This window comes from Salmo trutta, chromosome 13, assembly GCF_901001165.1.
Source record: "Salmo trutta chromosome 13, fSalTru1.1, whole genome shotgun sequence".
NCBI lineage: Eukaryota > Metazoa > Chordata > Actinopteri > Salmoniformes > Salmonidae > Salmo > Salmo trutta.
In genome coordinates, this window is record NC_042969.1 from 49,953,540 (window position 1) to 49,970,926 (window position 17,387).

Here is a 17,387-nt window from a genome sequence, read left to right on the forward strand (position 1 = left end):
CTTTAATATCTCCAACGTTGCGAGTCATCATTTTTTGGTATTTGTTTTACAATTATTTAATATGCAGTTAGTTCGATTTTTTTTCCTGATGGCCTATAGAATAATAGCCACGGGAAGGCTGCTGAAGGTGCTGCATCACCCCCTGATAAATTGAAATACATTTGCCAAAATTATACAATTAGCCTACTGCTGTCTGTACAGAAATAAATTAAATAATTTAGAATAACCTACTATACCAAAGAGTATAATTTAGCCACAGAGGATCAATAGCTTTTAAAACTGTATCTAGCTGTGGATTGTGTGTAGCCCAATCACAAGGCATTTATAGCCTACAGTCAGGAGCCACCTAACATCATTCAGCTGATTTTTGCGTTACGACTGTCAATGAACAGCATGCAGCCAAATAATTTCACAGTAATGATTTCAAATACAATCACGGGAAAACACTAAACACAGGTTGGAAAGCTGCTGCTGCTGAAAAGAGAAGACTCTAATCTGTCTGTCGGTCAAAATATTTGATCAACTTCCAAATGGGTCTATGGAGCGAAAAGCACTGAGTTACAAAGTACTCATCATTGGGTGAGTCAGTGGAACTAGAACGTTTGTTTTAGGACAATAGTTTCCTCCTCATATTGCTCTATACGTGTGTCTCCACTCGTCGGTCTAGGATATTGATCAATTCCAGACGAGGACGTTTTTATCTATGTCAATTTGTCAGTGTCAAAGTAGCCTGTCATTTTTGATGGATTCAAAAATGATTCCGCTTAAGTCCCTAGTCATGTTAAATGACGTAGAGTTGCATGAAATGCGTTTATAAAGGCAAACATTTTTGCGGACCCTAGGCTACTAAAAATGTTCCCCATGTGTACAACTTCTGTAAGCTCCTCTGCTCTAGGCCTACTCTGTGCCACTACGCAAATGCGATGGTATGCACACAATCCTCTTTTATAAAGGTGCATTTTCCCACCCCCCTCTTACATTTTGTTACGGCACCTGCAGATTTACAAAATGAAGCACTGCCGACCGGATGGCAGCATTTTGAAGGATGTTGTCGTTGAAGACCTGGAGTGCTTTCCTTGTGTGTGTAGATTTCTTGGAGTTGTGGCTGTTCACTGCAGATTGTTTTGCTGGCCTGATAGACACCTTGTGCCAGTTTACTCATGTTCCTGACTGAGAGCTTCCCATACCAGGAGAAGATGTTTAATGTGAGAACAATCTCAATCAGTGGTCTGTACACTGTTGTCAGTGTTAGCCCAAAGACCGGCAGATGGCAATATTGAGTCGTTTCCTCTTACCATCTAAAGGGAATGTATGCAGCCGGCTATACACTTATATCCACAGCCGCAGGAAGTAGAGGTGCTAAAATATATAATAATAGCGGTTTGATATAGTCATCTGCAGCGCCATTAAATCAAGTTAAGGAAGAAAATCCCTTTTTCCACTTTCACCAACTGCCACCTGATAAGCAGGTCCCAGCCAAACAATGACTCATACAACATATTAATGATTGAGATGGGGTCATACTATGGATATTTTGGGATGGCAAGGTAATTGGATATTGTTGTCAGGGGTGGTGCTTGTAGGTGTGGCTGAATTGGACTACTTATGTCAGTGCATCTTAGTTTTTCATCTATGAATGAGACTGCTTTATGGAAAGAAACACCATGACAACTCCACTACTGATGTTTGGTATGTGACCATCACTATCAAACTCAGCACATTTGCTCGAATTTGTGTGTACAATCTCTGGACTTCCTTTCCTTATCATTTGTTTGTTTCATTTGTGCAGTTCTTCTGACTCTACCCTGCTACAGCGCACATGGTAAGTGGAAAGCACTGTCATCTCTTGCATCTGTTTGTAAAAATTAAATGGGGCCAGCTGTTGAGAGGTGTAGGGCCGTGTGGGCTACTATTCTGCCTCTCAGATTGATGTGTGTACAGTATGCAGCAGAGATAGTGTTGTAATGTGGGCTACTATTCTGCCTCTCAGATTGATGTGTGTACAGTGTACAGCAGAGATAGTGTTGTAATGTGGGCTACTATTCTGCCTCTCAGATTGATGTGTGTACAGTGTACAGCAGAGATAGTGTTGTAATGTGGGCTACTATTCTGCCTTTGCGCTAACTGCAGCAATAGATACCATTGTTTCCTGATAGTACTTAGTTTTTCAGGCGTTTTATCATAGAATTATCTCCATGTGTTTTATCCTATCAACTTCAGTCACTGAGATAGGCAGTTGTAAAATGCAAAAATGCTATTTTAAAACAAATTATTTACTGCTTGATTATTATTATTATAATTTTTTACTGTAAAGCAATTTACATTTAGAATATTTTCTTAGTGAGTGTTTTGCAAATATCACACTTAGATTAATAGCATGATCTGAGATAGCGCTTCTCACAGAATACGTAGCCAGGACATTGTCTTGATGTGGGGATGTTACTTGTCTCACAGGGCAGGTCAATCCTTTTGGAATTCCAGTCTCCGTCCATGCTGGGAAGTTCTACGGCACGTGAGTATAGCAAGTGCCCTTATTATCTCTGCTCTGGTTAGAAGCTGCCCTTGGGCCCAGATCTTTAGTGGGGATATGCAAAACTGACCTTAGAACAGTGTTTAGGGGCAACTTCATCCTACTACCTTTCTTTAATTAAGATGTGTCATCATGATGTAACATTATGTGTGAGCATTGTGACTCCACTTTGTCTATGTCTAGTTTATGTGCTGCATATAGATGAAGATAATGCCCTCTAGACATGAAGATGAGTCTCTACCTTTCAGGTCTCCCAGAGATCACGTCTGCGGCGGGCTGAATTATGACGTTCTAGAATACACCTGCTGTGAAGGAGTACGTCATAACGGGGCGCAGCTGTCCTGCTGTGGAAACAGGGCCTTTAACCTCACCCAGGCTTCCTGTTGTGAAGGTGATACAGACAGTCGTATCCCACAAAATCTATTCACTTAAACCTGGTAACTGGGTTAAAATCATTGTTTTCTCAGCACCTCCTGAATTTGAATTGATATGCTGTGTGGGTGTTTATCTGTGATTCAACCGTTGCAGGTCAACTGACTCTGAATGTGAGCCAGCTGGTGTCAGATTGCTGTGGGTTTAGGGCCTACGACCCACTCAACCAACTGTGTTGTGACTCACGGATCCTAAACAGGACCCATCCCCATGCCAAGTGTTGTGGAAAAGGTCAGTGGGGTCCGGTCTATTGACATCTTTGCTGTCATCATTGATGATGTATTTGTGTTTGTTTTATTCTTCACAAAGGCATAAACAGAGATGGTGTTGTAGTGTGCATTTTAGACTTGGCTCTCAAACTGTCTTTCCCATAGAGGTCTGTCTACTTCGAAAGCTGTTAGGGAGATGTTTCCCAATCCTCTCATGCTGACTCCCTGTGACAACATCAGGGCTTCTATGCTCACTCACTCCCCTTCACAATGTCAAGCTTGTAACACTTGAGCACCTGAAAGCACTTCTGTGCTTTTAACAGTACATCTCATCAATTGTTATTACTTGTCCCACAGAGTGTTACAATGAAGACCACCAGCTTTGCTGTGGAAATATTGTCAAAGGAAGGAAGGTCCTGACCAAAATGTCCAGTCACCACCGATGCTGTGGAGACCGCCAGTTTGACCAGCAAAGCCACTGCTGCTGCTCTGAACCACTGTCCCCAGAGCCTCACAATGCAAGCTGCTGTGCATCATCAAGTTATAATGTTAGTGAAAAGCCAACCTGCTAGTTTTGTATAGCTGTAATGAAACTTCACATTATGATAGTGTGTCATCTTTGTGTGTATTTTGTTCTCTCTTTTTTTCAGCAGAGTGGAATTGATGTGAGTTCTCCAAACTGGTAAGGTTGCCTTTGGACTTGAACCATATAATTAACAGTCAGTTTTAAAAATAATATATTTGATGTCTAATGGCTCAATGTCACAGTGGTGTTGGCATCCATTTTAAAACACACACAAAAACACACACACTACATGTCAGCTTTTCTGAATGTTCTTTAATAGATTTCAAGGAGTGGTGGAATAATTAGAAACATAATGATGGATTATGTTTAAACAAGTAGTTAACTATGCTTGCCTGTGTGTATTTGTATAAATATACACAGGTATGTTTATGGTCTGTTTACGTGTGTCTTTATGTGAATGTGTTTGTATTGCGTTTAATTGTGTGTGTCTGTTTCCCCACATGCCTCCAGTATGCCAGGGGAGAGGCCCTGTGGTCGAGGTGTTAACCCAAAAACAGAGGGTTGCTGTGTGAACCCTCCATCTTTCCTGGTGCAACCTTACTCCCACCACCCGAACTCTGCGGGAACACGCCGCCACAACCCAGGTAAGACAGCATAAAGTGTCCTACTAGTGTGTTTGTGTGTGCGTGTGCTTGTGCGTGTGTGTGTGTGTGTGTGTGGGTGTGTGTGTGTGTGTGTGTGTGGGGGGGGGGCAGGTAATTTTTGGCTGGGTCCCAGAGCACGTCTCCCTGGCCGCTTAATTACTGATGGTATCTTAGAGCTGGAATCTGGGTAAACACTGAACCTACTGTAGATAACGAGGAGAGAAGTTTTTTCCCACTTTATTTGACTGGGTTTTTATCTTTGTATGGTCTTTATTCTTTATAAACATATAAGACAGAGAAACACACGCAATGGAGACATTGGAAATGCATTCACTGAGACTTCAATAATATATGTGTCTATGTATTTATATGAATTTATATATATATATATATATAAGTCCATAATGCACCCAATACAGTATGTAGGTGAAAGAGGAGTCTATTTTCTAACAGATGACCAGTTTTGTTCAGCAGTCATCACACTGTATTGTAAGGATGCTGATTTTACCATATGAACAGTATACGCTGCCAGGTTAGACAAATCATTTACCATTCTTGATCTAATCATCACCTCCATCACCATCTCTGTCCTTCCTCCTTCCCATCTCTCTAACCAGGTGTCTACAATGGTGCAAGCTGTGGCTCTCAGGTTTACAATCCAGACATCAAGATCTGCTGTGCCGGGAAGCTGTCCAATAGGGTGCTCGGAAAAAACCTGGTGAGTCCATTAGCCGACAGAGCTTAGGCCTACAGCTAAAGCCTAGTTCATTGAACATCCTACGCTATGTTAAAATGGGTTCTCCTCATCTCAGTCAAATTGAAGTAAAACAGCTAAATCATCCATCTGTCTGTTGATTAGTTGTTGGTCAAGGCATGAAGACAATGCTGTACACAGGGATGTATCTGTGCATTTTTTAAATGGTCAAAATAACTAAAAGCGGCATTGTAAGACAAGGCTGAAACTATATGTTGTCCACAGACCCATTTCAGTTCGCTCAGAATGTTTAGACAGGGCCCCTGTGGGAAGAGGGTGTCCTATACTCAAAGCCAATATTCTAGAGTGCTGTTTGATCTAAAAGTCTAACAGGGAGAAAATCTGCCCCATGATTTGCCAGTAACAATTACTATTTGTAGTGGTGAGCGCTTTACTTTGCCTATATGCTCTACACTGTCAGTTTCGTTCGCACAGTTAGTTACGTAAGCCCCATTCCACAACCAATTAGAGTAGAGCAGTTCCTCTTCAGTGTGAGAGTGTACCTGACGGGTAACGAGAGCGCTCTTTGGGTCTCTTTTCTATCGCTTGACACTGTCGGTAGAGGATGTCTGCACAGGTCCCCTGGTAAGTAAGAAAGTCAGACTTTCTTTTCTAGCTAGTAGACTTTTAAAATTGTGTGTGAATTATCTGTATTATTGTCTGTATGTGTGTCTATTATTCATGTTTTGTGTGTGTTGATACCCTGCTGACTGGTGTGTCTCTCTCCCAGTGCTGCGGTACAACTCCCTATGCTGTAGAGGAACGACGGGGGCTGTGCTGTAACCAGACGTTGCACCGTTGGGTGGAGGCTGGGCACCAGTGCTCCCCAGGTGGCCACTTGTATCTGCCATCCCGTGAAATGGTGTGTGAGTCACGCGTTCATCTCAACAATCCAGGCAAACACTGCTGTGGAAAAGAGACCTTCTACCCTGAGAATGAAATCTGCTGCAGTGGACACAAGTGAGTTTCTTTGTAGGGTGATAACTGTAGGTAGTTGAACCTAGCCAGGCAGTTTATCCCAAAGACGTGGGTGGGGTTATCACTTTCTGCAATCCCAGTTCAGAGTGCCTAAGGGCTAACTATTACATCAGTTGTGAGTGACGCATTTGAACCAACTTTTGTTTTGACTCTGTGGCTGAATCCCAAATCACTCCTTTCCCCTCACCCCTCCATTTGCACGTTAACACGCACCTTATCTAAGTGTCTCAAAGCTGAGGGAGTGAACATTATCGAGGGTGTAGGGGCCAATTTGACCACCCAGAAAGGCTGCCGGCTCCTGAGCCAGGTGGTATCCCAACACGCACCGCTCCCAACATGCACCGAGTTTGCTCAATTTCATACAAAAGAATGAAAAGGCGTTTCTAATTATGAGCCATGTATATTTTGTTTGTCTCTGATTTCAAGGTATGACACATAAAAAATATATATATATATTTTTTTTATGTTTAATTGTTACTTTGGTTTATATATTGTAAAATTATGAGATCATTTGTTCATTTAAATATCATGCTCATTTTATTTAAATGTGGAACATGAATTGCATCATTAAAGTAATGAGTGTGACCTGAAGCTGATGGGTTTATTGATCCTCTTGAAGTCACCCTCTGAGTTTCGTCAGCAACATCTGACAATGGAGGGCCCTCCAAGCAAGTTGGTAGGGGCGTGGGGCTGGTTTGGGATTCGCTGAATGATGTACAGCGGCTTCAAGACGCTGATCTAAAGTAAAAGTTTGAATACACTGTCCTAACCAAAAAAGAGGATCCAAAATAATGGATTTTGCTGATTGGTTTCTCTTAATTGATTAGCTAAATGGATGAACTCCCCTCTTGAGGATTGCAGAGTCTGCTGGTTTTGGGCATCTCCAGTAGTGGTGCGTGGGTAAAATCACTGGGGAAACCAAGCCAGAAGAAATTGCCATATTACAACCTATGTGTTTTGATAATTGCGTTGTTTGCTCTCTAACCTGTTAGTTCATCGGCCTTGTGACCATGATTATATATATATATATATATATATATATATATATGCCTAAGGCCGAGACAATAAGAAGTGGCAGAATAAATTCAACCACACCTGTCTCTGTCCAGTGAAGTCCACAAAGCATATTACATGGTCAAGCAAGTTAATGCTTCTGACATTTTCGGACTACTAAACAGCTATTGATTTAGAACCACAGAGAGAACCACAGAGAGAAAACAGAGAGAAAACAGGAGCTGCCTCCACTATTCCAGCACCATTTCAATATCATCAAATCACCTATGCTTAGTCTAATGCAGTGACAAGTAAAAGATGCCAAAAACAATTTTTTCCAATCATCATAAGCTAAATATGATGTGGCTGTCCATGTTTCTGATTTGTGTGTTTGCGTGCATAAGTTCGTGCGAGTAGTAAAAATATGTTGACTCACCATACTTTGAGAAACACCATTGCCATCTTCCTCTCTTTCATGGTCTGTCATAGAGTACACGCTTTTATTTTTTGTTGTCCTAGTCCACCTGGCTAAAATGCTTGCTCTCTAGCCTAACTTCCTTACATGGGCAACGTTTGCTAGTTAACATTTTTCTTTTACATCTAGCTACATATTGAACGTACAGTTGAAGTCGGAAGTTTACAGACACCTTAGCCAAATACATGTAAACTCAGTTTTCACAATTCCTGACATTTAATCCTAGTAAAAATTCCCTGTCTTAGGTCAGTTAGGATCACCACTTTATTTTAAGAATGTGAAATGTCAGAATAATAGTAGAGAGAATGATTTATTTCAGCTTTTATTTCTTTCATCACATTCCCAGTGGGTCAGAAGTTTACATACACTCAATTAGTATTTGGTAGCATTGCCTTTAAATTGTTTAACTTGGGTCAAATGTTTCGGGTAGCCTTCCACAAGCTTCCCACAATAAGTTGGCTGAATTTTGTCCCATTCCTCCTGACAGAGCTGGGGTAACTGAGTCAGGTTTGTAGGCCTCCTTGCTCACACACGCTTTTTCAGTTGTGCCCACAAATGTTCTATAGGATTAAGGTCAGGGCTTTGTGATGGCCACTCCAATACCTTGACTTTGTTGTCCTTAAGCTATTTTGCCACAACTTTGGAAGTATGCTTGGGCTCATTGTCCATTTGAAGACCCATGTGTGACCAAGCTTCAACTTCCTGACTGATGTCTTGAGATGTTGCTTCAATATATCCACATCATTTTCTCTCCTCATGATGCCATCTATTTTGTGAAGTGCACCAGTCCCTCCTGCAGCAAAGCACCCCCACAACATGATGCTGCCACCCCCGTGCTTCACGGTTGGGATGGTGTTCTTCGGCTTGCAAGCCTCCTCCTTTTTCCTCCAAACATAACGATGGTCATTATGGCCAAACAGTTATATTTTTGTTTCATCAGACCAGAGGACATTTCTCCAAAAAGTACAATCTTTGTTCCCATGTGCAGTTACAAACCGTAGTCTGGCTTTTTTATGGTGGTTTTGGAGCAGTGGCTTCTTCCTTGCTGAGCGGCCTTTCAGGTTATGTCGATATAGGACTCGTTTTACTGTGGATATAGATACTTTTGTACCTGCTTCCTCCAGCATCTTCACAAGGTCCTTTGCTGTTGTTCTGGGATTGATTTGCACTTTTTGCACCGAAGTACGTTCATCTCAGGGAGACAGAACGTGTCTCCTTCCTGAGCGGTGTGATGGCTGCGTGGTCCCATGGTGTTTATACTGCATACTATTGTTTGTACAGATGAATGTGGTACCTTCAGGCGTTTGGAAATTGCTCTCATGGATGAACCAGACTTGTGGAGGTCTACAAGTTTTATTCTGAGGTCTTGACTGATTTCTTTTGATTTCCCCATGATGTCAAGCAAAGAGACACTGAGTTTGAAGGTAGGTCTTGAAATACATCCACAGGTACACCTCCGATTGACTCAAATGATGTCAATTAGCCTATCAGAAGCTTCTAAAGCCATCATTTTCTGGAACTTTCCAAGCTGTTCAAAGGCACAGTCAACTTAGTGTATGTAAACTTCTGACCCACTGGAATTGTGATACAGTGAATTATAAGTGAAAAAATCTGTTTGTAAACTACTGTTGGATAAAATTACTTGTGTCATGCACAAAGTAGATGTCCTAACCCACTTGCCAAAACTATAGTTTGTTAACAAGAAATTTGTGGAGTGGTTGAAAAACACGTTTTATTGACTCCAACCTAAGTGTATGTTAACTTCCGACTTCAACTGTATATCCTCTTAGTCCAGGTGCACAATGTATGAATTTAAGGCTGAATCAGGTTCACTGTTTTAATCACTGGCCACTACGAAGAATGAACTAAAACCACAAGTCCAAATTTAGGAAAGAGACATTTGTAGCTACCTAGCTTGCCACCGGAGAACTACATCACAACAGGATGAAACAATTCAAGTTGTTTCTGTCAATTACATATTTTTCTTGATGCAATGTGATAGGAGTGAAGCCAACTGGCTTCCCTTGACACTGTTTCTCCGGTGAGATACAGTGGCTTGCGAAAGTATTCACCCCCCTTGGCATTTTTCCTATTTTGTTGCCTTACAACCTGGAATTAAAATGTATTTTGTATCATTTGATTTACACAACATGCAAAATATATTTTATTGTGAAATTTACAAGAATTAAGACCAAAAAACTGAAAACTTGAGCGTGCATAACTATTTTGTAGAGACACCTTTTGCAGCAATTACAGCTGCAAGTCTCTTGGGGCATGTCTTTATAAGCTTGGCACATCCAGCCACTGGGATTTTTGCCCATTCTTCAAGGCAAAACTTCTCCGCTGGTGTACAGCAATCTTTAAGTCATACCACAGATTCTCAAATGGATTGGGGTCTGGGCTTTGACTAGGCTATTCGAAGACATTTAAATGTTTCCCATTAAACCACTTGAGTGTTGCTTTAGCAGTATGCTTAGGGTTATTGTACTGCTGGAAGGTGAACCTCCATCCCAGATTAAAATCTCTGGAAGACTGAAACAGGTTAACCTCAAGAATTTCCCTGTATTTAGCACCATCCACCATTCCTTCAATTCTGACCAGTTTCCCAGTCCCTGCCGATTAAAAACATCCCCACAGCATGATGCTGCCACCACCATGCTTCACTGTGGGGATGGTGTTCTCGAGGTGATGAGAGGTGTTGGGTTTCCTCCAGACATAGCATTTTCCTTGATGGCCAAAAAGCTACATTTTAGTCTTATCTGACCAGAGTACCTTCTTCCATATGTTTTGGGAGTCTCCCACATGCCTTTTGGCAAACAACAAACGTGTTTGATAATTTTTTTCTTTAAGCAATGTCTTTTTCTGGCCACTCTTCCATAAATCCCAGCTCTGTGGAGTGTTCGGCTTAAAGTGGTCCTATGGACAGACTCCAGTCTCCGCTGTGGAGCTTTGCAGCACCTACAGGGTTATCTTTGGTCTCTTTGTTGCCTCTGATTAATGCCCTCCTTGCCTGGTCTGTGAGTTTTGGTGGGCGGCCCTCTCTTGACAGGTTTGTTGGGGTGCCATATTCTTTCAATTTTTTAATAATGGATTTAATGTAGCTCCATCAGATGTTCAAAGTTTCAGATATTTTTTTCTAACCCAACCCTGATCTGTACTTCTCCACAACTTTGTCCCTGACCTATTTGGAGAGCTCCTTGGTCTTCATGGTGCCGCTTGCTTGGTGGTGCCCGTTGCTTAGTTGTGTTGCAGACTCTGGGGCCTTTCAGAACAGATGTATATATACTGAGATCATGTGACAGATCATGTGACACTTAGATTGCACACTGGTGGACTTTGTTTAACAAATGATGTAACTTCTGAAGGTAATTGGTTACACCAGATCTTATTTAGGGGCTTCATAGCAAGGGGGTGAATACATATGCACACACCACTTTTTCATTTTTTATTTTGTCGAATTTTTTTGAACATGTTATTTTTTTCATTTCACTTCGCCAATTTGGACTATTTTGTGTATGTCCATTACTTGAAATCCAAATAAAAATCGATTTAAATTACAGGTTGTAATGCAACAAAATAGGAAAAATGCCAAGGGGGATGAATACTTTTGCAAGGCACTGTATATTCATCCTCTTGTGAATTGAAGGAAAAAGAAGGAAACACAGACATGAGAGAACCATTACTTTCTTTTTTTCTTGGTACATTTTTTTGTGGAAGGCTGGCTTCCCATGGCATCCATGAATGCACCCCATTGGTCATCTCTCTTCATTGTTCAATCAGTTGATTCAAGTAATCAATGAGATAAAAATCATAGTTCTTATAGCTAGAACTCTCCACATTCCATTTCCTTGCTATTCATTGAAAGAGAATGGGTAAAATCCAATCAATTATAAATAATCATCATTACACAGGGCTCTGAGTTCACCCAACATGACAGCACAATAGGCACCAAAATCTGAGAGATATGGGCTCTTTTGGTATTGGGAGGTCAAATATCTTTCTCTGCACAGACACCGCACATTGGGGAACATGTCCTGCTGCGGAGGGAAGGCCTACGACCCCAGCAGTGGCCAGATGAAGTGCTGTGCAGAGACTCTGTACAACCTGCAGGTTCAGGACAGGCTCTCCGAGGAGGCCCAATGCTGTGGGAATGTCCTGATGGAGGCCGGCTCCACCCAGACCTGCTGCTCTGCCCCAGGGCTAGACCTGCTCTACCCTACCCAGCCAGGGTTCACCTGCTGTGGGCACCGCTACCCCAATTCCTCCCTGTGGTCTTGCTGTGCGGGGGTCCTGCACCCAAGGACTGAACGAAACACCACCAGCATGAACATGATTCCAGGTCAGTGGGAACAGGATGAAATCCGAATTTGACTCCCATTTTTCATCGATCCATGATTTATGTCACAGTTTGAGTTGCGTCTGTTTATCTCTGAAAGGCCCTACGAAAGACCAACCCACAGGCCAGACGAGTGACATGATGAGTCTATATGTAGTTCATAAAAGATAAAGGGGGTGTGTTTTGATGGGTCCCTGCCCGGATTCTGTCTCTGTCTAAGCCCATTTGATTAGACTCTTGTTTACTATCCTCAGGACCCAGGCTTCTACCACTGGGGGATTTGAAGAAGGAAGATCTATGTTACACCGAAGGTAAGGCCTCCAGTTTGAAGCACAGGATGAAAGGAAACATGACTCAATACTTTGGCCTTTAGCAAGAACCTTTAGGAAGCAATTGAATCTACATTTAAGGGAAGCACAACGCTGATCTAAATTGTGTGTGTGTCCAGTTTTGCTAGGGACAGTGGAGAGTGTGTCTGTGAATAAGAATAAGCGATCCATCGTGATGGTGAACGTCATGTCCATGCAGGCCTGCCGTGGCCATGTCAACGCTCTGCCTTCCCCTCAATACCTCACATTACCCGACCACTGCAGCTCTCCTGAATTGGTGCCGGGCAACACTTACCTCTGGGTGAAAACAAGACATTTCTCAGACACCATAAACGTAATCTCTGATCTCAGCGACCATTCCTCCCCTCTCCATTCCATCCTCTTCAGGTGCTCAAAATGATACATTTAACCATGTTGAGGGTATACAGTGTTTCTTTATAAATAATGGCACAAAAAAAGCAGTAACATTTTACTTGACACCCAGTGACACAGTCATAACCATTTCATAATATGTCATAACAGCTGACAACCTGTCATAACGTTTATGATATGGTCATAACACTGTCATGACATATATTTAAACTTGTTGTGACATATATTGAGTTATTTTATAGCTGGTTATGACACCTACATAAGAGCGTAAAAACACAGAAAACCTACTACGGTAGTTATTTTATGGCTTATGACACCTACATAAGAGCGTAAAAACACAGAAAACCTACTACGGTAGTTATTTTATGGCTTATGACACCTACATAAGAGTGTAAAAACACAGAAAACCTACTACGGTAGTTATTTTATGGCTTATGACACCTACATAAGAGCGTAAAAACACAGAAAACCTACTACGGTAGTTATTTTATGGCTTATGACACCTACATAAGAGCGTAAAAACACAGAAAACCTACTACGGTAGTTATTTTATGGCTTATGACACCTACATAAGAGTGTAAAAACACACAAAACCTACCACACAGGGCAAAACATTCCATTACACCATAGCCTACATGTCAACAGTATGTTTATGCTAATATATATATATATATATATATATATATATATATATATATATGTATATATATATATATATATATATATACACACACACATATATATGCACACACTGTACATCTTTTTTTATTTGACCATATTAAATTATCATTGTGGTTACGCACACATTGATGACACACGTGCCCATACCCCAATGCTCTGTTGCTGATAACTGGGATGATTTCAAGAGCAGGACAAGGCACCCTCTTTTTGAATGATATAAGGGCATGTACGTGATAAGTGTATGTACGTGATAAGTGTATCTGGCTTATATAATTATGATGGTCATAATGCTTCTTGACATTGTCATAAAGTGTATTTTCTTAGTCCAAGTAAAGTGACAGGATGGCCATCAAGCTTCATGACAGTGTCCTAAAAGTGCATTTTCTTAAAGTTATTTAAAATATGAAAAAAAACGTGACTGTAAAGAATTCATAACAACAACAGATGTAAGAAACAAACGTTCAAACCAAAGGAAATTACACTCTTATTTAGGTGTCATTATCAGCCATAAAATAACGCAATCTACTGTATGCCACAACAGGTATAAATGTATTGGTCATGACAGTGTTATTACCATATGACACTGGGTGTCAAGTAAAATGTTAGCAAAAAGCTTATATTTTTGGTTCTGATGGGGTAGGACAATTGAACTAAGCGAATGAGACAGACGTTATATTCTTCAAGAAACAATTTGTATGTCATTCATTTAAAAGTCCAAAAATGTATGTATAGTAGCTATCACAGATTGCCCCTTTAAGCTATGAATAGATGTTTAAGTTATTTTTATTTGCTTACAAAAATCGACCACCGTTTATGGTCTCTCAGGAGTCATATCTCAGGATAAGCCATATTTTATGATGTTTGTCTGGGTGGTGTTTTCTGTTATGACAAAAGTTCCTTTAATGTTAATGCAATTGTCTTCGATTCCCTCCTTCAATTCCATACTGAAGCTATTTCTTAATTGAAAGTTAACTTGTTCTACGTAACACTAACATCGTAGGAGTAAACCTGTCTGTGAAGTGATATGTTGTGGTGGTGGTGGTGGTGGTGGGGGGGGGGGGCAGCAGGTCGTTACATGCTCGCCCACTCCTACAAGTTGCCTCTGAGACTCGTTCCACCAATGCAATAACACCCCAGGGCACTGTGCCAATGAGCAGAGTATGTTAATGAATAAAGTATTGTGAAACTCTATGTAGAAATGAGACGGAATGCTTATTATGTAGTTGATAACCGTTTGGTTCATCACATCTGACTGAATCTGAGGTGACCTCAGACAGAAGAGACGTTGCCTGAAAAAGGAAGTTTGGTCGCCATGCTTTTCCTCAGGGTACACCTTTACACAATGAGGTTGAAGTCCGTGGGGCCGGAGTTGAAGCCCATCAAAGTAGTTTCACCATGGCACATGATCGGTAAGTGTCCCAATTCAAATCTTGCCCTGATAAGTTGTTTTGTAATGGTTATTTTTTTATTTTGTTGTTTTTGCACAGCAGAACTCATTACTATAGACGGTGTGTTTGTCAGTATTCTTACTAATATGAAAAGCTGCATACTGTATTACATAGATACTTTGAAGAATAAAGTAATCTTCTCTCTAACACTTTAAATGTTAGGGGTGGACCCCTCAAGACCTTAGGTGTTTTATTACATTACTTCTAGTTGTAAATTGTACATTATTGTAAATAACCTAAATGTTGTACTAATGTTTTTACATTTGTATAATGTGTTTTCTTGCAGACATTGACTGTGTGAAAGTAAGTTGTTAGTTGTTAGTAAGTTGGTTTGTAAGTATATAGCACATGTATTGTATTGCAGGTATCGTTTATAAGCATGTACATCATTTTATATTTTTCCATTTGTATATTGTCTGTGAGTTGAATGAGTCTGCTTTCTGGTAAATATTTGAAACTTGCTCAAATTGGATGTGAATGTTCACATTTGCATAGTAAATGTATTTATTGCATGTCAAATTTTAAATTGACTGAAATGAACTGCTCAGTTGCCCACTTCCTTACTGGTTCTTATCCCTTCTCCCTAGCCATTACTCTTTTGTGTCCAATTCCAAATCAAACTAGGTCAGGGTTGGTTTGGAATTGGACATTGGTTTCTAGTTAGGGTTTACATATCTGGAGGTTCTAGATTTGTGTAAGTAATATGACAGAAGTGTCCCGGAGCCCATTACACAGCAGGTTGGAGACACATTGAAAAAAATAAGGGCTTAATTAAACTTTGATGTGGTGAGAGAGCTTTTTAACTAAACCAGGTCCATGTTATTGAAAATTAAGTAACCTTTGTTTTTGCTTTTTCATCCTGCCTCCTCCCCTCTTCCCTTTAGTCTGCTTTTGGTCTCCAGGGGTTCTGCCATGTTCCAAAACGGAGGCGACAAGACGATAACCAGCTTCAGTAAAATTTAAGCCCCTCTTCCAAGACTAGCTGCCTGTCAAGGACAAGTCACAGCAAGAACTAGCCGCAGCACCTCCGGTCTTTTTCTCTCCTCTCCCTCCAGATGAAATCCTGCATCTAGTGACGTCTGATTGCCCAACAATCTGCCCACTCATCACATCCTCCCTTCTCCATCCCGGTAGACCTCCTCCCATTCCTTGCCACCCTCATCAAACCCTCTGTCAAAGGTATCCTTTGTTTCTTTTCTATTACTGCCATTAACCTTATAGCATTTCTAATCAAACATTTAATTTCAATTAAATCAATCAATAACTGTATTTTTACATACCTGATCTACCTGTAACCTGTGTGTTTACTTGTTTACGTCTCTGTCTCCTCCCCTGTTCCCTTTAACTCTGATCCTGTTCTCCATGAGCTACAGTAAGGGTTTCTGCCTAACTCCCAGACGTGGATCCACCTAATGTCCTCTGTTACCAACCACCCTCCCAACTTTTCATCACATCATCTACAGCAACTGTTGTCATTATCTGCTAAGAAAGTTTGCTTGCCGTATCATACTGAGCACATTTGTGAGATGCACAGATGAACTGAAAAAACTAGCACTGCAAACACTCTGAACAAAGAGCTGCAATGCCTGGACTTCGCAGTCTCCCTCTTCAAGTCCCCCTTCCAAGACAAGTCCCCCTTCCACCCACACAGTACCCAGCTCCTCTCTATTCCACACACCAGAATTCAGTATTTCAGTCTATGATTGCCAAGTGAGTGTACTAAAAATATTTGAAAATGAATTGACAAATCTTAAATCTTGCCAGGTTGGTTTTCACAGCTGTTTCATTGTTCTAAATTGTAACATATCCCTTGATGGAATTTTAGTTCAACATTATTCATTGTTGTATTCTAGGACCTACAGTAGGTACATATATTAAACCACATACAGTTGAAGTCAAAAGTTTACATACACTTAGGTTGGAGTCATTAGAACTCCATTTTCAACCACTCCACAAATTTCTTGTTAACAAAATATAGTTTTGGCAAGTCGGTTAAGACATCTACTTTGTGCATGATTGTCACGTCCTGACCATAGTAACTTGTTATTTTCTATGGTAGAGTAGGTCAGGGCGTGACAGGGGGATTTTCTAGTTTAGTTTTTCTATGTTGTTATGTTCTAGTTTTGCATTTCTATGTTGGGTTGTTTTAGTTTTTGTATTTCTATGTTGGGCTTTGTTTGAGATGATCTCCAATTAGAGGCAGCAGGTCATCATTGTCTCTAATTGGAGGTCATAGTTAAGTTGGTGTTTGTCCCACCTGGGTTTGTGGGAGATTATTTTTGAGTAGTGTATGTTTCACCTCTGTGTCACGGTTTGTTGTTTTTGTCATTCTGTTTATTTATGTATTGCTTAGTTTCACAGTGTAAATAAAATGTGGAATGACACACACGCTGCACTTTGGTCCGCTTCTCTCTACGACAACCGTGACAATGACACAAGTCATTTTTCCAACAATTGTTTACAGACAGATTATTTCACTTATAATTCACTGTATCACAATTCCAATGGGTCAGAAGTTTACATACACTAAGTTAACTGTGCCCTTAAACAGCTTGGAAAGTTCCAGAAAATGATGTCATGGCTTTAGAAGCTTCTGATATGCTAATTGACATCATTTGAGTCAATTGGAGGTGTACCTGTGGATGTATTTCAAGGCCTACCTTAAAACTCAGTGCCTCTG

At 40.7% G+C, this 17,387-nt stretch overlaps 1 protein-coding gene and 1 long non-coding RNA gene across 4 annotated transcripts; both read left to right on the forward strand.

Annotated features, from left to right (window-relative positions):
* Positions 1-1,572: 1,572 nt before the first annotated feature.
* Positions 1,573-12,923, forward strand: LOC115205941 (uncharacterized). Of its 3 annotated transcripts, none has more exons than XM_029772391.1 (13): positions 1,573-1,689; positions 1,790-1,822; positions 2,455-2,512; positions 2,779-2,921; positions 3,059-3,193; positions 3,529-3,719; positions 3,822-3,853; positions 4,208-4,341; positions 4,959-5,059; positions 5,826-6,055; positions 11,552-11,880; positions 12,132-12,188; positions 12,326-12,923. In XM_029772391.1, the coding sequence occupies exons 1-13, from the start codon at positions 1,650-1,652 to the stop codon at positions 12,604-12,606; spliced, it is 1,764 nt and encodes a 587-aa protein (XP_029628251.1). In that variant the 5' UTR covers positions 1,573-1,649; the 3' UTR covers positions 12,607-12,923. The 3 variants fall into 3 exon arrangements, with proteins under 3 accessions (XP_029628251.1, XP_029628252.1, XP_029628253.1); XM_029772392.1 differs by having other exon boundaries at positions 3,825-3,853; XM_029772393.1 differs by having other exon boundaries at positions 3,529-3,689; positions 3,825-3,853.
* Positions 12,924-15,016: 2,093 nt separating this feature from the next.
* On the forward strand, positions 15,017-16,443 carry LOC115205942 (uncharacterized). Its single transcript, XR_003880711.1, has 2 exons — positions 15,017-15,886; positions 16,081-16,443. It is a non-coding gene; the product is annotated as an uncharacterized LOC115205942 (long non-coding RNA).
* Positions 16,444-17,387: the final 944 nt, after the last annotated feature.